Source organism: Mus musculus, chromosome 4 (assembly GCF_000001635.26).
Source record: "Mus musculus strain C57BL/6J chromosome 4, GRCm38.p6 C57BL/6J".
Lineage (NCBI taxonomy): Eukaryota > Metazoa > Chordata > Mammalia > Rodentia > Muridae > Mus > Mus musculus.
This window is the reverse complement of record NC_000070.6, coordinates 63956832-63974649: the sequence shown is the minus strand read 5'-3', so window position 1 is coordinate 63974649 and position 17818 is coordinate 63956832. Positions and strand designations below refer to the sequence as shown.

General features: G+C 43.8%; 1 protein-coding gene across 6 annotated transcripts in view; it reads left to right on the top strand.

The window, feature by feature from the left end:
• Positions 1-14865, top strand: part of Tnc (tenascin C) — an 87231-nt gene extending 72366 nt beyond the window's left edge. For 4 of the 6 annotated variants that reach the window (NM_001369213.1, NM_001369214.1, NM_001369212.1 and 1 more), the window contains 9 exons: positions 1853-1972; positions 3349-3492; positions 4206-4336; positions 7301-7433; positions 7988-8139; positions 8970-9066; positions 9891-10052; positions 12500-12663; positions 14107-14861. In NM_001369213.1, the coding sequence (NP_001356142.1) occupies positions 1853-1972; positions 3349-3492; positions 4206-4336; positions 7301-7433; positions 7988-8139; positions 8970-9066; positions 9891-10052; positions 12500-12663; positions 14107-14217 (1214 nt within the window). In that variant the 3' untranslated portion in view covers positions 14218-14861. Of the gene's footprint in view, positions 1-1852; positions 1973-3348; positions 3493-4205; positions 4337-7300; positions 7434-7987; positions 8140-8969; positions 9067-9890; positions 10053-12499; positions 12664-14106 lie in introns of all 6 variants that reach the window. The other 2 variants (NM_011607.3, XM_006537776.1) reach the window with 2 other exon arrangements.
• The last annotated feature ends 2953 nt before the right edge of the window (positions 14866-17818 follow it).

Genomic DNA, 17818 nt, shown 5'->3' with positions numbered 1-17818 from the left:
GGAGAGGCACCTGAGACATGAGGAGATTACAAAACAACAGGACTGGAAATGTGGAAGAAAACAAGGGTCATTCAGACTAACCCTCTCAACCATTTAAAATAAAGGTTGTTTTCCTGTTAAAATCTAATTTAAGAATAATGGCTGCTATTGTGGGAGAATGAAGTGGAAATTTTCCCTTCAGAAGTCTCTGTCTCTAGACAATTTATCCTTTGAGATATGACAAATTGTCCAACCCAGTCCATTCAGTGATCCGAAGAATAGGCCTCCCAGGAAATTTCAAAAATATACTACTTCCATACAAGAATTGGTAATGTACAATTAAAACAGCCTATCTGGACGCAAAGTCCTGTCTCCTCTCCTCTTGGGCTTCAGTTTTCCCTAAGAAATCTTGCATTGATGATTCTCCACAGCCACAGAAACAAAAGCTGGGTGTGTCTCCTCCCAAGGCCACATTGTCACTAGCAGTTAAAGAAAGGTCTGTACACACATGAGAGAATCAGGGGGACACTGTGAGGTGAATTATATTGACTCTGACACTGGTTTGTCACTTCCTGACTCTTCAGCCAGTTCCCTAAGGCTCGGGTACCAGTCTGTGAGCTGGGCTGCTGTCTCCTAGGCTGTTGAGGGAGTAATTAAATTATCGTTAGAAAAAATAAGAGAGAGATCCCGCCTTCCCATCAACTTTCAAGGAAGAAACTCTGAACAAGGAACATACTCCTTTGAAAGAAGCCAGAGATTAAGACCCCTGGAATATCCTCTGACAATATAAGTCATTTGAAAGTAACGCCCAAGGGCCAGAGCAGTGGCTTATCGTTTTTACTTTCCTTGTTTCTTTCTCTTTTTTGTTTTTGTAAGATTTATTTATTTATTTATTTATTTATTTATTTATTTATTTAATATATGTGAGTACACTGTCAGTGTCTTCAGACACACCAGAAGAGGGCATCGGATCCCAATACAGATGGTTATGAGCCACCATGTGGTTGCTGGGAATTGAACTCAGGTCCTCTGGAAGAGCAGTCAGTGCTCTTAACCGCTGAGCCATCTCTCCAGCCCATGGCTTATCTTTTAAGAGCATACTCTGCTCTTATTTGAGTCCTCGAATTTAATTCCTAGTATCCATAACCGAAGCCTTGAACAGTTACACTTACATGCACATACCCCATACAGATAAATACATACCTGTTGTCTTATCCATATTTGTCATTGTTGTCTGATATAATCTTACTATGTGGCTCTGGGTGGACACAAACTCATGATCCTCCTGCCTCGGGACCCCAAGGATTGAAATAAAAAAGACTAAAAAGTTTTACAAAGTATAGCATTAATAACAAATGCTGAGAGCTTCCATGTTATATAGGCACACTTCAGTGAAGTGGCCTTTCCAAAGACATGGAGACACAGGAAAATAAGCCACAATAGAATCTGACCCTAGAGACCTCCAGGTTATTACCTATAAGATCCCCTAAATAAAGATATCACCCAAAGCCCAGAAAAGCCTCAGGCAGTAGTGACCATACAGGTCTCCTCTATGTATGTTTATTTATGTTCCTTTCCTGGAAAAAAGGAACATGAATCCTGACAATAACCTTTGTCACACATTAAACATTGTTCAGGAACTGCCTACCTGTAACATCACATATAAGTCAAAAAGAAAAAGCCAGCCAGGATTATCATGCCCATTTTACATATGAGGAAATAGAGACCAAAACTAATACAACAGTAAGGAAAAGAGTCATGATATAAGTCAGGTTAGCCTGTTCAAAGGGGCCTGACTCTGAGCCCATCTAAGCACATGTCCTCTGATGTTATCCTCTAACATTTTGAAGTCTTCTCCTTTATTTCTTTCCAGCTCTGGATGGTCCATCTGGTCTTCTGATAGCCAACATCACAGACTCAGAAGCCTTGGCCATGTGGCAGCCAGCCATTGCCACTGTGGACAGTTATGTCATCTCCTACACAGGGGAGAGAGGTAAGGTCCTGTCCCACCTTCTCTACACTCTGATGAGGGTTCATCTTACCGCAGACTCCTCCCATTCCCCTTCCAATGTACCATGGGATGAGAAAACTCAGTGGTACGCTGTAAGAGCCAGTCATGTCTTTGCCTACCTCCACTGTATCCTCGAAAGACTTGGGCAAGCCATTCAAGTGAAAAGAGAAAGAAAAAGAAGGCGAGTCTGGAGCTTTGCACGTTTTGCTGACCCATCCCACCTTGCTAGACTCTTGAGTTACTTTTCTCATTGCTATGACCAAATACCTGACAACTAGTTTAAGGGGTAGCAGGTTTACTCTGGATTCTAATTCAAGAAGGTAACTCCCAAATGTCAAGAAAGTGCTCGCAGCAGTAACAGGAAGCTGCTGGTCCCAAGGTATCCAAAGTCCGGAAGCAGGAAATGGGGCCCTCTATAAAGCCTTAGAGCCTACCTCAGGTGGCTCACTTCCTTAAGCAGGCTCCACCTCCTCACTAAACCAAAACCTTCTCAAGCAAGGCTACCAACTAGGAACAAAGTTTTCAAACCCATGAGCCTGTGGGGACATTTCATATTCAAAGCACCTCAGGGAGGGACAGACTCTCAAGGAAGCAGCTCTTATTCTTTACAAAGAAGGTTTCCAGAGTCTCAGGTCTTAACCAAATGGCATCATGATGTCCTGGGGTGCCTAGCCTTCTCAGAGGCCATGGGAGGGCCTAACTGAAGCCAATTTGACTGAAAGAATCTGCTTTTCCCATCTGCCACCATCTGTACCAACTCACCCAGCAGGCAAATTAAACTCTTGCTGAGACCATCAACCAAACACAACCACCAGGAAGTAAATCAAATGCAATCAAATGCAAATCAAATAAGGAAAAGAGCCGCTTTCTTCTGATTCCATTCATATGTTTATGATGATCTAGTCTAGAAAGACCTCTGTTATTTCATTTTCTAATTTTCATATTTTATGGCTCAAGACTGCTTGGCTTTCACTGGCAGTATTACAGGACACCATAACCCATGGGGGGGGGGCCTTTTTTTTTTAAATCTTCATTCAGCTCTGGCAAAACCCTGAGTTTCCTGGGAAAAGAGAAAAGATGAGGCAGGAGGAGAAAATTCAGTTCATCCATTCTCCTCTTTGTTATTCCCTGTAAGGAAATTCTCCTGAGACAGGGAGAGAATGGTGTCCCCTCCCCCTGAACTTATGGCTGGAGGGAATGGTGAAAATTTTAGATCAGGACTAATCAAGACCTAGCCAAAGAGGTCCAGAACTCTGACCTTCTTTGCTGTGGGGGTCACTGAAAGGTTGTGTCTTAGAAGGAGGTATATGTGCTGTTTGCCAAGGGGTAACTGCCACACGTGTGTGTTTCATACTTAGTGCCAGAAGTTACACGCACAGTGTCTGGAAATACAGTGGAGTACGAGCTGCATGACCTGGAGCCTGCCACAGAGTACATCCTGAGTATCTTTGCAGAGAAAGGACAGCAGAAGAGCTCTACCATCGCCACCAAGTTTACCACAGGTACCAAGACAGCCAGAGTGCAAGTTCTCCTTTCTGAGTTGCCCACCCACAGCCTGCATCTTAAACCACATCCCCTCCCCTGCTCTTCCTCCCTAAGTCAGGCCCTTGCAGTATAATGACATCAGTATGAGTAAAATTTACCAGTGCCCACTCAATCAAGACCCAAAGAAGCATACCATTTCCCCTTGAACTGAAATGACCCAACAGATGAGAAAAGGATATTTAAGGGAAGCTTTTGTAAGTGGAAAAACACTACCTACTGGCTCTAAACCCAGCATTTAATGATCCATGCTCCAGGCTGGGAAATAGTTTTTAAGAAGTTTTCAGGGTAGTTTCCTTAGATGTTCATTGGGGTTTTATGTATTGAGATCTTTTTACAAAGCTCAACATTTGGAGAAGTAAAGGACTGTCCCTTCTGTTGGGGTGAGGGCCAATATTAGCACTCCTCAGCCCTGTCGGTGAGAAATAATGGATCTGTAATGATTTTCAACCCAAATCCAACCCAAACCACCCAGGAATATGTTGGGCTTTTAGACCCTTGAGGTGATAGGACTCATATAACCTTTGACTTTGGTTCAAGTTCCTCATCGATAGTCAGGTGGGATTCTTGTCCAAGGCCATGGTTAATGTTATTGAACAAACTTGAGGCCAGTTCTCTTCTTGCTGTCTGTTCTACACCTTCTAGCTCATTTGATACATATTCTCTTCTCCAGACCTCGATTCCCCAAGAGAATTTACAGCTACAGAGGTTCAGTCAGAAACTGCCCTCCTTACCTGGAGACCTCCCCGAGCATCGGTCACTGGATACCTCCTGGTCTATGAATCTGTGGATGGTACAGTCAAGGTATCTATAAATCACACATTGCTGGGTAAAACATTTGATGTGCATAATCATCAAAGTAGCAAAGGATTCGCTGATACTGTTTCTTCACTCCAATACAACTAAACACCTAAAACAAACAAAAAACTAGTAGAGACTGGATATAGAACCAGACCTTGTGAGTCACAAACCACATGCTCACTAATCTTTCTTCCTTTAACCAGGCTCAAGCTATCTGAGCAACAGCCAAGATCAACGGCAGTGCTTTATAAGACTTAACATTTTAAGAGTTGGGCTCATGGCCATCTAATGTTTCATTGAGAAAGTACCAACAGCCTTTTCTGCATCTTTGCCACGTAGTGTCACCACCTGACTGACTGTGATCTATCTCAACACATCCTTGCAATGTCACTTGTTAAGACCAGCTACTTCTATTGCTAATATTACCTGTGTTCTCCCCTCCATGAACTTTACTGTATTTCTAAGCTAGGTTACTTATTCTCTTCATACTTAGCTATATGCAGCATCTCCCCTATATTTTTTATTAGATATTTTCTTCATTTACATTTCAAATGCTATCCCAAAAGTCCCCTATACCCTCCCCCCACCATGCTCCCCTACCCACTCACTCCCACTTCTTGGCCCTGGCGTTCCCCTGTACTGGGGCATATAGACAAGGGATCTCGCCTATATTCTGTGTAGCTACTTCACTTTTGCTCAGAAATACATGTCACTGCTATTGTAGTCTATAGCTCGGGAATTATGTTTCTTCTAGATCACATTAGTTTTGTTGCTGTGGTTTGGGTTAGTTTCCACTGTCCATGCTAGAAACTTCTTCCCAGTGTCTTTTAGTCCTGGCTTATCCTTTCATACTTATGCCAAGAACAAAGAATCTGATTAGAAGCTCAGCTGAACATAAGGGTTTGTTGACACTGGGGTTCAATGTAGAGATCAGCTGCTGTGTACCTGGAAATTTGTGGGGGAACCCCATAGTGCTTAGGCTCTTATTCTATGCAAGCTTTGCTTGCTCTTACACTTCCAGTGTAGTATCTTGACCTCCTCACCAGCTGATCCTGGTGGATTTGAATTCAGAGCCTCCACTGTAATGCAGATTGCTCTGTTCCTTGAGGGGACAAGGAGAATGGGGAATCAAGCTATTCCTCGTGCAAAGCTTCTAAACTGACTGAACCTCTCTTGAGTCACACACTACATTGCCTGCAAAGGCAGCTATGCTGTTATACACATGCATCAGAAACTCGCTGAGTGCTTCCTTGTATGTCAGCCAGCCTGGGGTAGTTCTGCCCACTCCAGGTGGTTCCTAGCACTTTCTGCTCTGGCACTGCAGGAATTGTTCCCTCTACTATACACCTTCTGCCCAGCAAGGTACATAGGAGCTACCTGTTTCTATCTCTTCCTCCCTCCCATTCACTTTTGTAGTTTCATTTCTTCTGGTCCACTCCTGTTTTATAAGATATGAAAAACACATAGAGAAATATTGGTATTTCTGATCTGCCATGTTTAACCACAAGTAGACACATTTCTAGCTTTTCTGGAGTTGAGACAGAACTCATAGTATGAACTGAAGCTGGTCCTTTATTGTCATGGTGTCAGTGCCCATACCTTTAAGATACGAGCATTGCACTTCTAGACCCCAAAAGTCTTCTGCAGGTTTGAGGTTCTAGGATTGTGCTTCCCTGGTTCATAAACCTCATTTCAGACTATCCAGACTTAGACAAATGAACACAGAAGCAGAGAGCTGATTGCCAGTCTAGGCTCAGGCAATTCAATAAACCTTGCTTTGTTCCCTGAGAGTTGATCCTTCCCCAGAAACCAGAGCTGATGGCACCACAAAGGTCACTAGGTCACTGGCATTGAGTGAACACACATAAATCATGGATAAGGTGGTGGGAGACTAGGAGGACGTGACACTGTCCTCTGCCATCAACAAATTATGGATTGGGAGCAAGTATCTTAGCTTCTGGGAAATTCAATTCCCACACTGTAAAAACATACATAACATACCCTCACTCCAGGAAGTCCCTAGGAAGGGAAATAACCTTCCAGTGGCCTCCACTCTGACCTGTTATTGACTAAACCCAATGAACTTGGTGAGTTCTAGAGATCAGAATTGTGTTTGCCGTGATGGAGGAGGAATTCCAGTCTCAAACACCAAGGCCATCTATTAATAAGAACTGGAGCCCAGTATGGATCTGAGGCAATGTGGATCTTGTAGAAACTGAGCCCAAACACTAGTCTAGAACCCAGGGACGAGCCATAAGCATAGTAGGGCTCACACATCTGTTCCTCCCGGGTCAGCTCAAGTCTTTATCCTGCCCCACGCACTAGGCTATTAACGTCATCTTGCAACTCAAGAGTTCCTCGACCTGAGTTTTAGTTTCCCTAGAGATACGTCTGCCTCCCCACCTTCTGAAAATTCAGTGAGTCTACACTGAGGCCCAGGTTATCAGACTGTTTAAATGTTGTGATAAAGGCTAAGCCCCCTTTCAGAACTGCTGACACAAATGGTCTCAGTGTCTCTTGCCCCTTGTGCAATTCACCTTACCATCAGCTTAAGCTTCTTAAGCCTCAACAGCTTAATCCTGTTCAAAACCTCTCAGACCTCCCAACTCCTTGTTGTTGATAAACGCCAAGCCAGTCAAGCCAAAGTGCGTAACATCCCATTAATGGTGTCCTGTAATCCCTCTTTGCCCATTTCTATTACCCACCCCCACCTAAAATTAAGTAGAACTAATGCAAAGCAGTGCTTCTGTGTTATTTAACCCCCCTGCCTTTCTCATCCCAGAGCTTTTACTTATGCAGCACTCTTGCTATCTCAGACATTCCAGAGGTACACTTGGAATCTGGCATGCAGTAGGTGCTGGGTGGGGTTTTATGTTAAGTGAATAAATGATTGCATTAGCCAGTGAGAGGAAGCATCTTTGCCGTGAGACTATCTGGGACCAAACTGATTCTTTTGCCTGCCCACAGGAAGTCATTGTGGGGCCTGACACCACCTCCTACAGCCTGGCAGACCTGAGCCCATCCACCCACTACTCAGCAAGGATCCAGGCATTGAGTGGGTCCCTGAGGAGCAAGCTGATCCAAACCATCTTCACAACAAGTAAGGGGTTCAGAGAGGAACACAGTCTTAAGATCTGACCTTGTGACAGCTAATCAACCTTCCACTTCCCCTTCAACTTCTAGTTTACATTTTCAAACAAAAATCTGAAACGTATCAATTCCCTATTAGTGCTTAGAAGCCTGGGGAATGTAGATGTAGGCATCCTAGTGAAATGAGTAGAGGACCAATGAGAGCTCATCTACATCCAATCCTCACCCCCATGTCCTACTGGATACAGATTAGAAGACACCTATATTCCATGAGCCTTACTTTCTTCATCTTTGCAAAGTGATATAAAAAAAAACAAAACAAACCAAAAGACTCCCCTCCTTCACAAGTATCTCATGGGAGAAGTTGAGGTATCATATTTGAATTCCTAGCTTATCTGTGGCTCTTATACTGTTAAGTTTAATATAAGCTCTGTCATGAGGAACACAGAGAAGCAGGGGCTGCCTGCTTGTAGGAACCTAGTCACTGCATAGATGAACTGAAGTGTGTTTGGACAGTAGCCACCTCCTCCCTCCACTCTCACACTCTTTCTCTTTATCCTGCAGTTGGACTCCTGTACCCATTCCCCAGGGACTGCTCTCAAGCAATGTTGAATGGTGATACTACCTCTGGCCTCTACACCATCTATATAAATGGTGACAAGACTCAAGCACTGGAAGTCTACTGTGATATGACCTCTGATGGAGGTGGATGGATTGTGAGTACAACAGTGGGTTTTAGAGTTCTGGGACATGGGCTTGGATGAAGGGAAGTGTGTACTCTCAAATACATGTGCATAAGACTTTGCAAGGTAATCCTTGTCACATGGAAGCCCTTCACAATTATCTATTTAAATAAAAAATAGAAGGCAAGGACTGGATATGTAGTTCAGTTAGTAGAGCGCTTGCTTAGAATGAAGAAGGTTTTGAGTTCAAACCCCAGCACTGCAGAAAAACAAGAACAAAGTTGCTAACTGTCTACTTGCACTCAGAAGGTAGAGGCAGAAGGATCAGGAATTCTAGGTCATCCTAAAATATCAGTTTTGAGCCATTCTGGACTAACAGAATGAGGTGGCAGGAGGAACTCTGCTATGAATGGCAGTGACAATCAAAACTACTAGTTACTATAACCAGTGTTGGCTAAGTAGTTACTCTTTACCAGACTTCTGATAAGAATGTCAGGGCTTATTTCAATCCCATGACCATATTGACTGTATAGGATTTTCTTTTATCAATAAAACGTGTTTGTAGGTCACACCCCCAACCTCTCCTCCACTTTCAGCTTCAGTGTGATGCTTCATGAAGACTGAGAGGCTAAGATCCAACGATGTCACCAGCACTAAGAAGCGTTGTCCATTCCTAGTTTTCTGAACACCTAGACGTAGGGAGGGGAGGGACATTATGTGCCCAAAGTCACAAGGCAAATAACTAAGCAATGGAGAAAGCTGGATATGGATGACTGTTCTTCCCTCAGTCTGGCATGCCTCCTTCCAAAAAGACATCTTCTCTTCTCTTCCTTTCTTTTACTTAAGTATCCATGTTGTTGTAGGTTTTCCTGAGACGCAAAAATGGACGTGAGGACTTCTATCGCAACTGGAAGGCCTATGCTGCTGGGTTTGGAGACCGCAGAGAAGAATTTTGGCTTGGTAATGCAGCTCTGAAAGTTTGTGACAGATATGCCTATTTCTGTCCTCTTGGTCACTTACCCTCCTGTCGTGAGCAACAGGGAGAGGAAAGGATCAAAAGGAAAGAAGTTTGGTAGGAGCCACATAGTGTTGAATTAATTAAATATTCCAGGTCACAAAAATAAAGCATTATCAAGCCAGACCTGTGGACAAACCTTGCATTAAGTCAGACACTAAAACCAATTATGGAGCCAACCTCAGTGCTGTCGTGAACTGCTTTCCTCTTAAGCTCAAACACTGAGATGGGTCTCCTGGTTGTAATCTTTCACCTAGAACATCCCTGCAAAGAGCAGAATTCCCATCTTACTCATGAGAAAACAGACCCTCAAGGACGTTGTATGGTTTGTCTATGGCAATCTAGCCAATTGACAAATACACTGTCCTTCAAATTTTCCCAAACTAGTATAACAGGGCCATCATTCATCATGGACACTTTGCAGCAAACCACATGGACAAAGCATTGTTATCTGCTCCACTGTCCGAGCCTAAGACACCCCATCCCAAAGTTATCCTTTGCTTCACATTGGTTATAAATTTTAGAGTGTACAAGTCACGTCCCTGGATTATCACCTTTGACCTTCACAATACAATAGGAAGCTGATAAGCAAAGGTGTTGAACTGTTTTCTTCTGAGGCTCAGAAACATGAGATTTGTTTTGTCTGCCTTCATACCAGCAAACAGAGAATGTTTCAAGCCCAAGTTTTCAGGATATGTCCCACTGTTGAGTGGTAGGGACCTCCTCAGTCACCTGTGATTGCTTACCAGACATTGCCCGTCATCCACAGGACTGGATAACCTGAGCAAAATCACAGCCCAAGGGCAGTATGAGCTCCGGGTGGACCTACAAGACCATGGGGAGTCTGCCTATGCTGTGTACGACAGATTCAGTGTTGGAGATGCCAAGAGTCGCTACAAGCTGAAGGTAGAAGGATACAGTGGAACAGCAGGTATGGGGTAGCTACACTGTGAGTCTGGAGTCATGAAATTCCTATGGATTCACGCATTCACCACTCCTGGTTCTGAATCAACAGATATTTGAATGTCTTCTGGATGCTGATCTAGAAGAACTATCATTAAAAAGGTCTAGGCCAACATCTGCAACATCTGGTCTCTGAGAGGTAGAGTAGGTCAAGAATCTTGTCAACTATGGTTGAATTATAATGACTCTCATTAAAAGAATATGTTTCTTATTCTCTTGTAGTTAGTGGTTGTAGAGTGGTGATAGGAAAATGGTCTTTCAAAGGCCTCCATCTTCACCAGAAGCTTCCTTGTAATGGGTATCTGATGTCTCTGAGAATCTGCTGATGTGTGAATTCTGATATATTGGGATGTCATGGGGAGACGTTAAGATGAGTTTCTCCTAAGTTCCCTGGTGATGCCTACATTCCTAGCATTGTTAGTCTTTTGACTGCCAAGCAACCTTTTGTTCTTCACCTAAATTATAACCCTAATGGGCTAGGTTATGATTACCTGATACCCAGGCTATCTGACAATATTTAGTGGTCTGAGGTCTTACTTATGACTGTAGCCAGATACCTTTGTATATAAGAGACATGCCAATTTATACTATTTGGGGGAGAATAGAGGTTTTTGTCTTTGACTTAAAGTGACCCTTGTACAGCTTTCTGGCTCCACATTAAAGGAGAAACTAATAACAGAGCTATGAGATGGCATCCTTCTCTGTAGGTATTTTCAACTACTGAACCCTCACAAACGTCTTTTAGGAAAATGATATAAAGAGGAGAAAAGTGGCTTGGAAAAATTCAGGAAATTTCAGCTCACAGAAGGAGTATGTGAGTGTGTGTGTGTGTGTGTGTGTGTGTGTGTGTGTGTGTGTGTGTGTGTGTACACATGCGCACCCAGCCATGTGTGCCTAGAGAACAGTGTAAACAAAGAGGGGCTGGGTCAAGAATGCAGACCATCTTGTGTAAGCCAGGGCCTCTTTGGGTGGCCTTATTTTATGATTATTTAAACAGGAGACAGATTTGTGACCCCTCTGGGAGCCCCTCCAGAAAGGAAAAAATCTTCACCTTTGACTAATAGGTGCCAGAGCCAGGTTGCAGTAAGAAGGACACAGAGCCCCTTTGAGAGGCAGTTTGGTGTGATGGAAGAGAGAAAGCCAGGGCTGGAAATTATTTTAACACTTACATGCCTCAAAAAAAAAAAAAATCTGACACTTTATCACCTAACAATAAATACCTCTTTGGCTGAGATCATGTCAAGAAGGATCTTGTTACTTGGAAAGAAAATCCACCAACCAACAAGAATATGACTTACGTTCTCTCTGTATCTCTGGTGGAGGAGAGCACTTGGTTTTTCCCTTCACTCAGAGCCATGTTTTCAGGTTGTAGCTTCCAGCATGCTTTGGTGATAGCGCCTCACAGGAAAGCTTCATCAATATCTGCTTGCTCTCCTGCAACTCATGGGTATCATCATTAGTTAAAAAGACTCTGAAAGAGCTTTGACAGCTTGCTCCAAGATCTCAGCATCAAATACCTGGATGTCTTAGAATGCTTGCACACAGCCCTATGGCTTGGGAGTAAGAAGGACTCAGATAATATTCTCAAGTAGCACTCTATGAAAAAGCAGGTTCTTAGGTAAGAATCAGACAACACCAGCCTGGTACACACTCTTTTAAAAATGATTACAAGAAACCCAGGCTACCTGACAACATTTAGAGAGTGAAGGTCTTAATTATGATTGTAGCCAGACACCTTTGTATATGAGGGACCTGCCCTCTGTTATTATTTTTGCTTTGTTTGTAAGTTTATGGGGTCCCATTATGAAGCCTACGTTGGCCTCAAACATATGCACTTCCTGCCTTAGCCCATCCCACCGCATGCTGGGATTACAGATGTCCACCACCATGCCTGACACACACATCATTATTAAATGCAAATTTCTCACCCTGTCCTCATAGGTCTTTTATGCAAAGCAAATATAGACAAATCATAAACAACAACCCTGGCTCTTTGTATGCCACTTCTCCCTGTCCAGAAAAACGTTCTGGACAGTATATTAGAACAGCGCTGTGAGCTAGACAGAATCCACTGGATGTCTGCATTTTTTTAGATGAGAAAAAGAAAGCTTAGAGGAAGCTCAGCCTGTGACAGGTCACAATTAGAAAGACAGAGAGATGGACTTCAATGGAACTTTCCAGAACCACCTGCAGCCTTCTTTCTTAACTTATAACAGTGCTTCTGTCAGAGATAAGTCTTGGGGGTGACATTCATGTCTCATGCTTTGATCCTCAGTCCGGTTTGAGGTTCAGTGCCAGTGTACCCAAGGATCTTTCAGTCCCCGCCTTTGATTCTGCCCTTGACAACCTTCGGAGACTTTGATTTGGGGGGAGTCTTTATTCTCTCTTATCTTTCTCCCTTTTATTCTCAATAAGGTGACTCCATGAACTATCACAATGGTAGATCCTTCTCCACCTATGACAAGGACACAGACTCAGCCATCACCAACTGTGCCCTGTCCTACAAAGGAGCTTTCTGGTATAAGAACTGTCATCGTGTCAACCTGATGGGCAGATATGGGGACAATAACCACAGTCAGGTGAGTAGTCTGACAAGGTTGGAGAAGCAAGATGTGGGTGAGGGAAGGACACTTCAATTAGAAAATGTGTTATCTTCCAACACAGTGAGAAATCTCAATGGCATGGCAGCTGAGTGAGCGAAGAGGAAAAACAGTACAAATTAACTCTTAGATCCCAAGGAGAAACACTGTCCAAATAGCTCACAAATTTAGAACTTTCCACACAGATAAAATTACTGATAGAACTCTGTGAAGCTGATCAAAGTGGATGCTATTCAGGGGAGACAGGGATGATATAAACCCTGGCAGAGCACAGGCCCACAAGCATCTTCATAGTCCCAAGAAGGACCTGGGCAGAAGGCATGAACTGCAAATCCCCTTGACTCAAACCCTGTGAGAGCTGACCTTCCTGAGGTTGCAGAATGATTTTGGAAGCCAGCTATGAAGTTTGCTTCTTCTTCTCACCTTTATGTGGGCTCTCAGGTCTCCTGGCTTGAGAGGTGAACTCCTTTCCCTGTTGAGCTGTCCACTCAGCTCTCACATGGAAGCACTGATATGCAATCCTAACCCTGCATGTCAAGTTCAAAGCTTATATCCTACCTGCACTCTTTTTTGCTGTTCTATGCCAAACCCTTAATAAAATGCCCCCATGGGAATCTTGTGAATTCACACACACACACACACACACACACACACACACACACACACACACACACACAGTACCCAGCTTCTCATTATGTTGTGCTCATAAAAAGATAATAAAAAGGTATTACCATATGCTCTATGAGGGGGGGGGGGTATGGGGGAAGGGGATGCCTTGATGGGCCCATGCCAAGGCATCCCTTCCCCTGAGGGACCAGCCACACAGTGGTATAGTATAGAATAGAGTTTATTCAGGGTATGGGGAGGGGAGTTAAAAGGGTATTAGAGGCAGAGAGAGGGAGAGAATAAGAAAGTAGAGGCCCGACATGACCATGTGGAGAGAGGGGAGAAGGGAATGGGGAGAGAAGGAGCAAGAGGCAAGGGAGAGAAGCAGGAGTAAGAGAGAAAGGAGGGGGCAAGCAGCTCCTTTTATAGTGGGCCAGGCCTACCTGGCTGTTGCCAGGTAACTGTGGGAGGAGCATGCCTGGACATTTCCAGGTAGCTATAAAAGTGGAGTTTAGACAAAATACCAACAAATGTCGGGCACTATTTTATTTCAAGATGGCTGCCCAAGGCTCTATGCAAATAGCAATGATTCCTAACGATGGGTAAAGAGTTTAGATTCAGCTGGCCCATTTGAAAGTTTTCACAGCACTGGCCATCAAGAGACATTCAAGACACAGCTGCCTGCAAAATGCCAAGTGGTTATAAGCTAAAAAAAAAAAAACCCTTTGTGTTTTGATGACTAAATGGTGATGGCCCATGAACATGTGTCCAAATGGAACTAACCCAGGGGTCTCTGTTTTTTTTTTTTTTCTGCAGGGCGTTAACTGGTTCCATTGGAAGGGCCATGAGTACTCAATCCAGTTTGCTGAGATGAAACTGAGACCCAGCAACTTCCGAAATCTGGAAGGCAGGCGTAAGCGGGCATAAATTCCAGGGATAATTTGGTGAGAGAGGAATGGGGCCCAGAGAAAAGAAAGGATTTTTACCAAAGCATCAACACAACCAGTCTAACAGTGAAGCTCTCCTTGGGCATTTGATGGGCGTCCAAGCAGACCACACGGATCACTGAGGCACTGATGTAGGCCCCTCTGCAACGACTTCCTTTGCACCAAAGACAACAGTCTACAAGTTTCTACTTTCTTGTTTGATTGAGCAAAGTCTCCTAGTGACAGCAACACCATGAATTTTACTTCTCTTGGGTGGTTCTGGGAATGGGAGAGGGGCAAGCTGGCCATACAGGGGACATGGTCATTCTCCGAGCCAGCTGTGTTTTACACAAAGCTGTACAATTGTTATTGGTTGAGGTCACAAAGATGAAACTTGTGTCATTGGAAGTTACCCCTTGCCCCACCCCCACCCTCGATGTTTTGTACATTTCCTACAACTGAAGCCAGAAAAGTGATATTGTTTAAATTTCAAGGACATTAATATTATTAATATAATAATGGTGATGGTGATGATGAAAACTGAGGACTTTAAAAGAGATTTTCCCTTCCCAAACGTGTCTGGACAGTACCTGATTGTATTTTTTTTGTTTTGTTTTGTTTTTTAATAAAAGCACAGTACTTTTCAGTTCGTCTGTCATTTTGATTTTCATTGTCAAGTTTGAATTTCATCAGAACAAAGGGATGAGGGCTGGAAAGGAGAGGGAAGGGGTCACAGGACTCAATTCCAGGGAAGAAGAAAGAGGAGACAAGGAGGCAGAGAGAGAAATAAAGTAGAAGTTTTGCAAGGTTGAAAGAACTCACACCCTGAGATGGAGCTTCGTATTTGTCACTTTAATGATTGGTATTTTTTATTCTTTCTTTATGATTTCTGTTTTAAAGAATGCTTTGGTGTCTGTTTTCTAGTGCAGCCTGGAAGTTCTATGATGAGAAAAGGATTGGCAACATAGGCAGACTTCCCAAACTCAACCATCCCCAAATCTCTTAACTTCTACGAGCCTCAACTCCCTATTCTGTAAAGGAAATGCCCACTTCTTATTTGTAGTATTTGCACGCAAAGTAAACTGTGCAGCCAGGAGCAGACTCTAGCACCGTGCTTCACAAACAGGAAGGCAGTGACTATGAGCTCTCTCTACTATCAGTTCCTATGGACTGACTCTCAGGCTTGGCTATGGCTACTTAGCCAGTTAGTAAACAGAACTGCTTAAACCTGTGCCTTTGCCTCTGTTCCCTCTCTAGCCAGCCCCTGGTGAACACCTCTCCTTTTTGGTTTTTGATGTGCCACTGTAACAGGGCTCTAGTTGAAAACTAGAGTTGGGGAAATTCAACTGTCTGGTGTGTAAGGCACTCTTGAATTATTAAATCTAGAAAATATGCCAGAATTGTCTCCTTCTCTCCCTACATCAAAGGACCTAAACAGAAGAGAGCTCCAAACTCAGCCCAGACACTTAATGGAACTGTGTGCTCCCTACCCAGACCAGCAGGCCTGAGCCTGTTCAGCAACGCAGTGAATCAGAGTCATGGGCTGTGGCATTTCCCTTCAAACCAAGCACAAGGCAATCCCTCACTCATAGTCTTAAAGATTCTCAGCAAATTGACTTATTTAATGAAACTTTCTGGGCCTCCAGGACCTCGTTCAAATGGAATGTAGTGGTTAAGAATCGGGATGAGAGGAATTCATGGCTCCAGCCAGATCCTCTGCTGCTGAGTTTATCTTGCTTTAATAAATGCTGTCACGTTATATACACAATTTGCTGTTCCAGATCATAAGACCCATAACCTGCAACTCAGCCATAGCAATGCTTTCCTGGCTGCACAAACCCAAACAAATGGCTCCCCATAACAACTAGGCCTCAAGGGCAAGGCTTAACTCTCCAATGGCCACTGACTTAGAAGGGCCTAAGCCCAAATCCCTTCTCTCTTCAGGGATGCAGATAGGCCTAGCTGCTAAGATGCCTCCTAGAACCCATACAAGAATCAAATCCTCACTAGAAAAGGGCCTATATCATACAAGAGTCCTTAATTAGAGCTTTGAGAAGAGTTTAGATACCCTTAAAACACTGGTTCTTGACCTGTAGGTCATGACCCCTTTGGGGGGGTCACATATGGGTTATTTACATTATGATTCACAGCAGTATCAAAATTACAGCTATGAAATAATTTAATGTTGGGGGGCACCACAACATGAGCAACTGTATTAAAGGGTCACAGCATTAGGACTGCTGAGAACTACTGCCTTAAATGGAGGCCGGGGAATGGAGGGGTCTGAGTCTACAATGGTCAAAGCTCAGCACACCCTTCAGTCTCTGACCCTGCAGCTTTTTCAAGCAGTTGCCTCCAACTGAGGAAATCTCTCCCAGCTATACTGCACACACAAGTTTGTCTACTGACATGAGCTAAACAAAGTCGCCCCTGAGACTAATATTCAAGGTGTTCAGTGGTCCCTAAGGTCCTTTGGTCATCCACTCTCCTCCTCTCTCCCTCTTTTGTGGTGCACTCCAAGATTATTTGGGTAAATTATACCAATGCCTCCCAGCATTGGTAGAGTACGGTAAGTGGGAGGCACCAGCACTACACTGAAGGGAGATGGAGGGCTGGGGTGAGTCTTTCAACTCCATCTCTGTGCCACAACTGTAGGATTGGGATGACATATTCTCTCCTAAGGTTCGGCAATAGCCAGTTGACAGTACAGATCTCTTTCCTCCCTGAAGTTCAGATAGCTGACTTTCACATTTACCCCTTCAGACCTACAAAGGTGCTGCCCCACAGACACAGACTTGGGGAGCTGTGCCAGCCCTGTGGCTCTGCTCCACTGTGCTTCTGCTCTGCTGGCAGGCATCTTTAGAAGAGTCCTTTCTCAGAGACCCTGACAGGTGGCTCACTCTTGGGACTGCCTGGATGCTTGGTGCCATCGCTAAACCATGTTTCTCCTATACATGCTCATTCTTGTCTCTTTTCTCTTACTCCAGTGACCACTGGTCATTTAACAAATTCCCAGCTAATTCCAAATTCCTATCTATATTTAGAAGACTTTCTAGTAGATAAGGACCCTATAGTCCCATGAAGACCAGGAGAAAAACATTTCCTTCTTCTTCTGATTGTCAACTGGATACTCACAAAGAGAGCTTTATTATGGACCAAGGATTATATTAATATATCAAAGGGCCCCTGAGACTGGCTTCCTCTTAATGTTTAGCTGAGGGGTGTCTGTGACTACCATCCATGGCTGGCTATTACACTGGAAGGGCCACAAAAGCCCAGTCCAGCTTGCTGACTTGAAGCTGAGGCCCAACAACTTCTTACATGGTAGACACCATCACCATTAGAGGCAGACATGGCCCTGTATGCCTTTGTACTCTCTGAAGCAGTGCTTTGGAAGACCTGAAGGAGATGATCTTCTCTATACTCAGCCCTGACAAGCGCGACTGGGTTGACAAAGCCTAGAAATCAATTAAGGCATAAAGCACTTGTTTTTTAAAGACATTTTACAAAAGACTAGATACATCCTAAGTCATCAATAACTTGATCCATTGATGTACTCAGACTTTGAACACACTATTAAGAGGTATTACAACAGAGGAAGG